At 28.5% G+C, this 12,187-nt stretch overlaps 1 protein-coding gene across 1 annotated transcript in view; it reads right to left on the minus strand.

Moving 5' to 3' along the window:
- The window catches only part of LOC116773441 (pikachurin), a 96,776-nt gene that overhangs the window by 44,234 nt on the left and 40,355 nt on the right, over positions 1 to 12,187 (minus strand). The window contains exon 2 of the mRNA XM_032665871.2: positions 11,327 to 11,448. Coding sequence (XP_032521762.2) covers positions 11,327 to 11,429 — 103 coding nt within the window. The 5' untranslated portion in view covers positions 11,430 to 11,448. The remainder of the gene's footprint in view (positions 1 to 11,326; positions 11,449 to 12,187) is intronic.

Below are 12,187 nucleotides of genomic sequence, written 5' to 3' on the forward strand. Positions count from 1 at the left end.
CAGCACGGAGAATAACTTTTCTTAATTATATTCTTTGAAGCTGCCAGAGAAACATTTCTTTGAGTAAAACAGCCTTCAGAACCAATACTTGGCGACTTCAGTGTCACAACTTTCTCACCTTTTTCCAACCTGATACCTAATTAATATTTTTTTTTTATTCTTTCTGTTATGTCATTGGAGGTATAGTTTATAAAGATATTTTTTTTTATCCGTCTGAAAATACTCGATTCAATTTATTTATTTAATACGATTATTTTCTATCAAAAACATGGGAGTTTCCAGTTGTTATATAAAAAATCTATTATTAGTATCGAATAACATTTTTATTTATAAAACAAAATAAATTAATCTCTCCAAATCCTATTTATACTGAAACATTTTTGTTTTCGTCGGTTAAGTAAATTATATGGGATTCGGTGAGCGTTAATTATTAATGCACAAACCTTAACGAGAGCTAACAAGGTTATCGGTGTCTAGATACGGTTCGGTTATTCGGTTCGGTTCGGTTATACGCGGTTGATTTTCGGTTAATCATAGATACTCGCCCGATATACTTATTATTTATTTATAGAATCTACACATACAAACTTAGATAATTCAATATATTGGACGTGCTGCACATTACAGATAAAATATATTATATTTTTTTATAAGATATACTGCATTTAATTTAGTCTATACGTGATAACAATTCATTACTATTTCAAATTTCTTCATAATTTGAATGACGTCATTAGGCTCTCTTCATACTACTATATATATAGAACAAGTCAATTAAATCTAATAAATTCTTTCATTTGTCCAAAATAAACTATAATTTGAAATACATCAAAGTGAAATTGCTTTGAAAAAGTTAAAGAGGAAATCAGTTCTTATAAAAGAACAAGCCAACAAAGGACACTTAACGTGAGCTTTGAAGTTGAATAAAATATATTTTAATTATTTTGATGGTGAACATTAGCCTTTATTTACTTACACTTAGGTAAATTACATATGGTGGCAACCAGGAAAACTACGTAACATACTTATATGTATATATATAATAGGAATTACATATTAAAACTTATATCCTATGCCTAAGACTACATGATTGCCCCGATGTCAGGATAGCAATGCCATTCCATAGCTTGTGTGGTGTCAGGGATCTTCTGGTTCACACGGCTTGGTCTCGTTCCGCGGAGTCAGCGACGTCACGTCATGATATCTCATCCATACAACGATGTTCATTTATTTTTTAATATGTTGCGCGTACGTAACACTTAGCCTTTATTGTCATTCCTAATAATACCGTATTACAATTAAAAATTTCAATTTTTTAACGAACCGTGTGCTATGAAACCTTTTTTTATATTAATGAAATAAAAATGGCGGATCTTTAGCGAAACATTAGATTTTTTTTATTCCTTTTCTATGGATATTTGTGTATAAGTCAGCTTCATATAAATAAAATTTCCATTTGCATTCTAAGAAATTAGTTATTTTCGTTCTAAGCCCATATAAAGTCCCAGTTGTAAAAATTCTTATACTTAATATTATAAATAGCAGCAACCAATTTGTCTCGTCTTCAGAAAACGAGAATTTAAGAATTCATAAAATTTTCCAGTATTTGTTCATAACACGGAGGCGGTGGATCTATTTGGCTTCCACAATTAATTTTGTTTCATCTCAAGCCATTTTTAATAACATCGTTTTAATTCAAAGTTATTAATTAATACTCAAAGTACAAATAAGTAAATAAAGTTTATAGAAATGTGAAAAATATACTAAAATTGGATTTAATACGAAGTTTAAACAAAGATATGATTTTAATTTACAATAATATTTTAACAGGAAAATATTAGATATAAACTTAATGCAAAGACGTCGTTCCGACATTAAATGCGAGAATTAGTTGTATATATACAAGATTGTAAGAGTATTCAAGACACTTTTAGCATATTACTTCACAGAGTAAAATAAATTAATATTTTATAGTCATATGACAAAACTTATTCAGCACTGACAACTGCTGTCAAAAACTACATGTCACTTGTCAATATTATATACATACAACAGATATAAAAAAGTCGTACTTTTTTTTATTGTATATAATTTTCATCGTACCTTTTTCTTTTTTATTAAAACGCATATTATTATTTTTATTACAAATTTAACATTTACACGTTTAATTAGAAATAATAATAAATAAAAAATATATTTAATAGGGCACACAAACCTGTTATTGTATCGTTTATCATAATGACTTTAAATTAAAATAGATATTAAACCTGTTAACATATTATTACTATAAAGATTTCCTATTAAAATATTCATATTTCCTCATACATTTTCCATACAAGTGACTCTATCCAATTGAAATGAGCGCATCGTTTAAGTACATTTCCCGTCTAACTGAGCACACGATTTGTTTAACACGAAGATATGAAACATTTTCAAACTATTTTATTAAAAAAAAAACCTAGAATTTAATTATTTATAATTCTTATTATATTTTTCATGACATAAACATACTATTGACCAATAAATACTGTGTATCTCTTTGTTATTTTCACATGTATCAGTTACAATTAATAATTATTGACAATCGCCTACAAACAAAATGGCCGCCAACAGCTTCAGGAGATTCAACAGAATAATCCAGATTTAAAGTTGGAATTTAAATACTTAGGTAGTTTGTATACAGTTCACTGAGATTTCAAAGTTAGTTAATTCTTTCCTTACGTTGTTTCCAATTTCAAAGGGAATTTTTAAATTATATCAGAAATGCGTGCTTTTTACTGATTAACATAATTTAAATTCGCTAATCAGTAATTTATAACATAGACAAAAAAAAATGTACGCACGTATAAGATTATTATTTGAAAAAGTATAAGTGGAACAATAACATCTTTGAGCTTATTTGATGATTAATCAAATTTCACGTGGATGCACTTTATTAACTAAACTCAAGGTTTAAAGAATCACCTAAATATATTAGTGAAAGACGTGTTTGTTACACTATTTACTCAAGAACGGCTGCACCGATTTGGCTGAAAATTTGTCGGAAGGTAGATTAAAACCAGGAAACTGATATAGGATACCTTTCATCCCGTTCTGTCGAAAAAAAATTAACTTTATAAAACCCAAAATCTGGTTAACCACGGCTTCTAAGGCGGAACTCAGTTACAAATGTCAGTTATACATTTTTAATTCTGGAATTGACACGAACGAAGTCATAAAATAGCTTTATATAAAATGCATTAGACATATATTTTTATATAATATTTTTTTTAATAAACAACACACACACTACCACGACTTTAACACACACATATAATACGTCAATTCATGACTATGCCTTTTTTTTATAATGTGGCTTTCATCCGTGCAAAGACGTGCACAGTATATTCTGCCAGTGTCGAGTAGAATGGAGAAAATACGATCCGGGATTGACTTTTGAATGAAATAAAATTGAACAGTCTCGACTGAAGTCACAATTAGGAACTACATATGTTGGTAGATCTAAAACAACACAAATTCAATTAAATGCAAACATAGGAGAATGACTATTCCTTAATATGTCAATTGTCATTTGTCACTAAATGTCAAACATATTGACATTTCTATTCTATTATTGCGCTTGAAACAAATATGGCCGAGCGTTTACAGTTCGGTGATAAAATATATTAAATAATAATTATTATCACATTTACCAACAAAAACAATGAACTGTACGAAATAAGACCATAATGTAAAATATTGAATTACATTACGTAGAATCGAATTCGTATTTAATAAATACATTTAATATTTATTAATATTTATGACCGAAGATGGCAACAAAATGAATTGTGGACGAGCAAGTACGGACAGCAAATAACCCTCAGTCGTCCTGAATACGATTCACTTTGTTTGCTGACTGTACAAAGCCATTTCAGATATTCAAATTAGAAAGCTGTTTGGTACTACGGACGCTGTTGGGACTGAAGAGATCTTTAGTAACACTTGTACTATATATAAATAAAATATTAAAGTCTCCAGTGTTGCCAACATAACGACAGAAGTAATGCATGGATTACTATAAAGTATTATACATTTTATTTTTGATACACTGGAAAAAAAATGAAAAAAAAATATGGAATATCTTTATTTGATATAATGTTTCTATTTTCTGGCACATGGAATAAATTTGTCAAACATGGCGGATATAGTCAATAGTCAGCGAGTATAAAATAAAGCAAAACAAAACGTAGTCATTGATTGATTTTATTTATTATATTTCAGAAGAAACAGAGTTACGATACGTTGTTCCAATTAATCAGACACGAAATAATTTTATTTTGTTGTTACTTCGTTTCTGGGAAAACGATATAAATAGCAACACAGAAAATAATGTTCCTACAAAAAAATAAGTTTCCAAAGAAGCACAAAAATAAATATAACAGGAAAAATCTTAGTCAATTAACATAAACCAAATTTTAACTTAAAAAGTTTTACATGTGTTAAAATAGATATATTATTAACATTTGTAAAATGTTTTTTGTACAGATAAAATATTTATTTAGTTGTATTATATATAAAGCCAACGAAATAACCAGAACGGCCTCCAAACGTCCGTTTTAATTCGAAACTCTCCTTTGATATCAAATTCCAGCTGTAAAATCAAGTCACTGAGACATTTTTCATATATACTGAATAAAAATTTTAATTTTTCACAAGTTTCCCGGTCGGAAAATAATCGCTGGGTTTGAAAAATTTATTAATTTTTGTGTGTTTCCCGTGTTTGTTATTTGTGGAAACTAAAATGAGGTTATGTTTATTGAAATGTAAACATGAAAATTTTCTTTTTTTTTAAGATTAGATTCAGCTGTATTGCCATATGTGTTCGTCACACAAAAACTACCAAATCTATGTAAGATCGTTGATATTGTATTTTAATCTGTAGGAGCCTTTTTCTGTGAAAATAATTTCAGGATCGAATCACCTAAAATAAAAAGCTTGATTATTTGTATTACTTAATTACTTGTATATATTTCGGAGTTATTACTACTTCATCGTTACTGAAGGTAACCTCGTAGACGGTTTGACGAATCTTACATCGAAGAGGTCCGATACCTGCAATTGCTCGAGAGAGACTGTTTTTATTCTGTACCCTCATCTCTATTTACAGCAACTAACACTCATTGTTGCGACAACACTTGCAGAGGAAGGCCTTTTAACCATCCGATATTATTAATAAAGTAAATAAAAAGTAATCGCTCCGATATATATGTTAATGAAGCAATGAAGTAGATTTGTTTACTCAATTTACTCAATTTACTCAGATGACACATACAACTGTTATGTAAGTGGTATTTTATTTCTAGAATATATAACAGTAAGTTTAACATAGCTATATGATAAATAATAATAAGAAAGATTTCCATATCATACACTAATGCCCATTTCTATTATTGCGTCAAAGTGAGTTTGAATTGAAGGCAGTCGACTTGATTTATTATCGGTTTTCATTGTTGTTCTGACATAAATCTTTGTGAATAGTTAAGTGGCCGAATACGAATATAAGGCTATGTTTACATTGATTTAAATAGCGAGAAATATATGTTAGAATTTCTATTTGAATTTTTTTTTTTAATTTTATATATTATTAAAAGTGAACGCATCTTTGCAGTTTAAATACGTTTTATGATATAAATAAGTTGAAATGTCTAATATATATACATATTTAGAAAATGTTTAGAGTTTAAGAAATTATAAATTTCCTTATCGTCGTAGTTCACTCATACTTCGGTTATAGTTTTAAAGTTGATTAAGAAACTTTATTCTGTCTGAGAAAGCTAAAATTTTTCAAAGGCTTTATGAGTTTAATATTAAGAGAATTAAATAAAAAGTTAATTTAATAAAACAGATAAAAGTTTTTTTTTTTTTTTGAAAACTTGCAACACTGACATCGAGGAACCACATTTTCTAAGATTCTAAGGCTTTCAATATATGAGGAAGCAAGTTATTCCTAGCTTGAACTTTGAGAGAATTCAGAAATTTGGCTTCAGTGTGCAGAATTTTTCCTAACTATTGAGCTATCTAAAAAGAAAAAAGAAGAGGCCGAATATATCAATTTACAGTGAAGATCACAAATATAGGTTAACTAATTTAGGCTTGTCGTTATTGTGGCGGGTATAAAAAGTTCTTTGCTCCTTAAATCTTCTATGAAAGAGGTTCTATATATCAGAGCAGAATGCAGCTTGTCAAATTACTAAAACCAAGCTCTAGATTTTACATTTGTTTGAATAAATCAGCTTAAATTATGCAAGCCTTAAAAGCTCAGTGATTCAAATCACTATGAATAAATTAGCTTTTAGCTAGTTGCATAGAAATATATAGGTGTGTTTAAAATTTTTACCATTGACTCTTTAGGGCTATACTTTTTTTTTCATTTTTTATTCACATAAGACAATAATTATAGTAAAAATTAATAAAAAAAAACTTTTTAAAACGAATAATATTTTTTTTTTATTTGATTTTCAATGTAACAAAAAGCAGATTTGATGTATTAAAACTAATGTGGAGACGATAATAATTTAAAAAAGGTTAAATATCTCCTGTATATTATCTCTACCGAATCCGAATATACAGAATTCAAACCAAACATTTTTTATGGTCTACTCTATGATATTCTGTATCCTTAGGAACTAAAAATTTGCATTACCAAACTACCCACGTAGTATTTAAGGTAGTTTGAATCTGCAATCTTGTGGTAAGGGTGATATAGTCTAGTCTTAGCGCACTGAAAGAATACAAATTGTTATATAACAAAAACATTATTTCGTTCCTTTGTTTAATTTTTTGGCATAAACATAAGGTCATTGACCGGTCTATATAGTACGATTGCCAGATTTTTATGTTAGACAAATATGATAAATGGTTATTCGTAAGGAAATAACATATGTTTTTAATTTTGAATGTATTAATTTAAATAAACAAAATTATTACGTTATCCTAATTAAATACTTAGAAATAAATAGTAAGCAGATCAAGTTAGAAATTTTAATGTACCTATATTTTCAATAGTACTGAATGCACAGCCTGTATGTAAGTATAATAAACAAAAATTCCTTCGAATGGATATCAACAAGAAGTTTAAAACAGTTAAGACCTCAAGTTATACAAAAATTATTTGAATCTGTAAATACTTGAAACAGACATTACCCTGATTATAGGGAAAAAATTACTTCATTGTTATATCAAAAAACACGTGAAATTTAAAATATCAGTAAAGATCTTGTACATGACCTTTTAGACAAAAAACGAATGAGATTATGTTGTGGTAATATGAAAGATTATCACGTGGTTTCAGCCGCGCTTGTTGTTTATTAAAATGAGACTCTTCTGTAGAAAGTACACAGAGAGCCAATGTAATAATAACCATTGGAAAAACAATTCTATGTTTATATAACTAAGATACTTTTCATGTAACCGAGCGTGTAAAAAAAATATTAATATTAAATATGGAAATATAAAATATTTAAATGAAACTAGTATTTTTCGGATGAACTACGCGTGATTTTATTTTTGTAAATCTCGTCTCATCTCGTCTGCCCGTAATCACGGTTGCTGAAAAGTAACCGAAACGTCGGGAGTAGGTAGTTTTTTACAAAAATAAAATCACGCGTAGTTCATCCGAAAAATACTAGTTTCATTTAAATGAATAAAACTTGCGAAAATATTAGATCTCATTAATATAAAATATTATTGGCATTAAATGACGTATATACGTTCTGAAATCGTAATAAAAATCAGGAGCATACGATTGATAAATAATACTACAAGATGGCGACTGTAATTTTTTGTTACCAGTTTTCGATGAAATTACATTTTTTTTTAATTTTGTTATTTGTTTAACGAAAATATGAACCACAATGTCATTTCTACTCCAACATAATAGTGTTATGATAAATTTTTAAATCCATTTTAAAAATAAAGTGTCCATGCAAGCTATTTTCAACTAAAGCAATAGGACTACAATTTTTGAAAATGTTACTGGACAATAAAAAATTTATATCTATAATAATATAACAATTGATGTTTAATACTTGTTATCTGTTAATTAATTTTCTGTCTTTCATTTTAATTCTAAAAATAAGCGTCAACCTTCAGACGTTTCTTAAAGCCGTTTCTTAATACTCTGTTTGAAGTTTCTGAACGAGAATAAATTCATTTTATAAAATGTTATACAGAAATATGAATTTCTAAACGAAAAACATTGCAATATAAATCAAATACAGGTACGTGATATGAGAACGTTTTTTAACCTACATTTGATTTAAAAATTCAATGTTTGCACGGAAAGTTTTTGTTTAAACGGCCGCTTCCTTTGAGGGACTCAATTAAAATCGGTTCATTCAAATACCACAGATAAAGTGATATCACACTCGTTAAAAACACGTACAAGTAATTAGAAAGGGTATTTTGAAATTAGTTTGTTTTGATTTATTTTTTTTTTAGATGACAAAGTGAAGGCATAAGTCAAAAGGGTTGAGTTTGTATTTACCTAGTCTATCAAGGGAATTTTATTCGGACAAATACAAAGCAAGTAAAATTTCAGCTTTGTTATATATGAAAGAAAAATAAATTAATGCAATTTTGACTACTGATCGAATTTTGTCTAGTTTTGAGCTCACTTGCTGATTTTTTGACGTTTCCGATCTTATATGTAAGTGTTTTTTTTTTTTATATATTAAAAAACTATCAGTTATTCGAAGTTCGACATCCCTTGACTATTTCCATCATTATGTCGTCATTGTTCTAAATAAGTCAAATAAAACTAAGTATTCGTTCAGGTGTTTTCTTGAGTATGCAAAAACCCTTTTTATGTATCAAGGAACAAATAAAGTCACGGGTCATCAGCTAGCAATACTAATATATATATATAACATAGAATCAACACCTCCTCGAGCCACGAACTTAAATTTGCTTCGACTCTCATCTATCCATTTTGCCATTCAATATTTCATAATAAAATGTTTCAAAGTCTAAGTGGTCTTAAGTTTCTTTTGAGATTTCATAACAAGCATTCTGTATAAAATAATAAGAATACTTGAAGAACAAGTTATATTTTTTTCGAAATTAAATTTATCAAATAATAATATTAACATTTCTAATATATATATATGTAAGAAATGGTTTAATTAAACAGTAATTAAAATATGTTTACCAATGTAATCCACTAGCGTCTAGCTGCAGTTTTGAAATGAATCTACAATTTTAAAATTCAAATAACCACTATATTATATTAAAAAATAATAATTAAAATCATTATTTTATTTTTTACAAATATCTCAATCGTTCTAACTGTGGTAGTAACTAAAAAATGGTAATAGTTTCGGATATTTAATCGTATGACAAATTATTGATATCAATATATTTTGCAGCGGTATATACCTAATAAATATTTTTTGCACGATTCCAGTGCGAATGAAGCCAAATGCCAAAGCATAAAAATAAACATTTCAAAGTAAACCACCCTCACTCCACACAGTAATCAAGATTATAATTCGTCCAACAAATAAAAACGTTGACATTCGCAAAGTATTTCACGATTCCAATGCGATTGAAGCCTTAGCATTAAAAAAAAAACATGTTCATACTTTCAACAATACAATTCGACAAGCCATCAAACAATTCGTCAACATCAATACAAAATTCATAATAAAAATACAAATTGCCACATATGCAATAAAAACATAATTCAAGCCCCTCTTTGAATCCTGTCTTTGATGACAAACGAGGTTAATATCAGACACACCTTACAATTAGTGTTGCCAGTTCATATAATTTGCCTTATTAATTATTATTAACGTTCTAACTAATTAAGGTTCGCAGACGGAGGATAATTCATGAACACACGAAATGAATAATTCTCGGGATAAATGTGGGAATATATCGGTCTAATTGTGATGTATCGTTGTTATTTATTAAACATTCAGCATGTCTAAGGGACTAAAACTAACATTTGTACACTTCTATGACCAAAAAAAAAACTAGTCTTTGTCAGTTGTGGCACAATAATTAGGATCTTCAATTTATTTTCATTTTTAAAAACCATAAATTACATAATAAATACTCGTCCATTTAAAAATTTCTCGTCATCCTTCTTTCAGTAATAAAAAAAAAGTTACAGAAATTGCCAGAAAAAAAAAATATTAATTTAAATAATTCAAAATAGCAGAATCATTGTAACACTTAAAGATTTAAAAAAAGAAAACCGAAATATGTCATCGTTATTTTCCTGTAATTCACATTGAATGCCCTCAGGCTCTATGAATGAAACCCATTACCCTTCAAACCGACTAGAGGTATGCTTTTATTCAATAAATATATTTTTTTCTTAGAACTGTTTCATTTTGTTTTTATAAGATTTTGTACACTCATATTGCTTGTATATCTGTGTTACCATATATTTATTTGTTGACTCGTTATATTCAATAAAGATATTATTAATCTTTTTGATTTATTTTAATGACTGTTATAAAACCTACGTAGAACAAATCAACTCTGAATGAACTATTATTAAATTTATTCAGTAAAGGATAATCTGATTCAAGCTCTTAATGGTATGTTATACATCACTGATACCTTATATTTTTATTTATAACTTAATCATCATATTTATATGCCTAATAAGAAAATATTTTTCTCTTAATTCAAATTCAAATAGTTATAAAATTTGTAATATGCCCGTAGTAGGATTTTTTTTAAAACGACACATTAGCAGAAGGTCCAACTGTATGAGTCCAACTATATAAGTCTATCTATGGTCTATTGATTCTTAAAGGTATTTTTCCAGATGTTTTGTAACTCTGGACTATATAATAATTGGTAAAGGACTTATCAATTTATTTTTAAAGGAACGGAGGATTATGGCTTGCGAAACTGCTGTGATATTACTCCGATCTTCTGTGAGCGGACGAGGCTATCACCACAGTTGGAGATCAGAAACGAAAAAGTGTATTGATGGTTATCAATAATATGTCTGATCAAACAATGATTGCTTTAAACAAAATATAATAAAAACACATATATACTTAGGGCCTAAGACACAAATTTGATCACCCGGATCGCGCAAAGTTATCATAAATTACTACTTTATAAAGATATGTAGCTACAAGTAATCGAACTGAAAATTTATACACATTCAGTTTGAAGAATTACAGGTACAAGCTTGAGTATTACATCCAATATAAAATACCTTAAAACTACTTGAGTGTTAAAATAACAGAAAACATTATTAGCATTAAAAGCTTTTTCCTTTTAATCTTAATCTGTTATCTTAAAAGATATGCTGTGTTACCTTGAAAAGCCGCCTCGAACAGTAGCGGGTCGGTGGTAGGCGCGCGCGAGGTGACCGTTGCGACCAGCGCCAGCAGCGCTACCACCGCTAGATCACCAGCCATCGCCCATACTCGACAGACCCTGAAATGACAATATAAAACTTAAAAAGATACATATATTTATATTTAAAACTAGGTACCAGCCCCGGCTTCCCACGGGCTCTTTACAAAAAATATAAAATAGCCTATTTAATTTTGAGAATTATTAAACTTATATTATGATAACTTTCAAATAGTACGCCCGATTTAAATGATTTAAAAAGTAATTTAGAGATGCTTATGTAGGCTTGAAAACGAAGTAATTTATTTTGATAAGACTTAATACCGTACTTATGTAAATAGCTTTCCAATAAACGCTTTGGGAATGCCAATTTTTAAAAGTTGTAAAATGGATATGGTATGTTATCCTTAAGGTATAAAAATATGCCACCGTGGACTTTTCTGTAGACCTATACAAGATACACAATTCCACCATATATTATTTTGTTATATCTCAAAGACTTAAGGCAGCGTTTTCCTTAAAAGCTCTCAGACAGCTCATGTTTTCCCGACATATTCAACAAATATCGTTAATGTACACACAAGTAAATACAAAAACTTAACAAATTATATATTTAAACCTTCCTCGAGAATCACGCTATCGATTGGTGATAACTGTTTGATAATCGATGCTGTAGTTTTCTGTTTATCGCGAACAGACAGACAGACAGACGTGGCGAGGGACTTTGTTTTATAATACATTGACTACAATTTAAACAAAAACCCCCGAATCAGTTAAAATATTTTTAAAATAAGAACGCGAATGTATGTGGAATTTTGAA

This window comes from Danaus plexippus, assembly GCF_018135715.1.
Source record: "Danaus plexippus chromosome 22 unlocalized genomic scaffold, MEX_DaPlex mxdp_33, whole genome shotgun sequence".
In the NCBI taxonomy this organism is placed as follows: Eukaryota; Metazoa; Arthropoda; class Insecta; order Lepidoptera; family Nymphalidae; genus Danaus; species Danaus plexippus.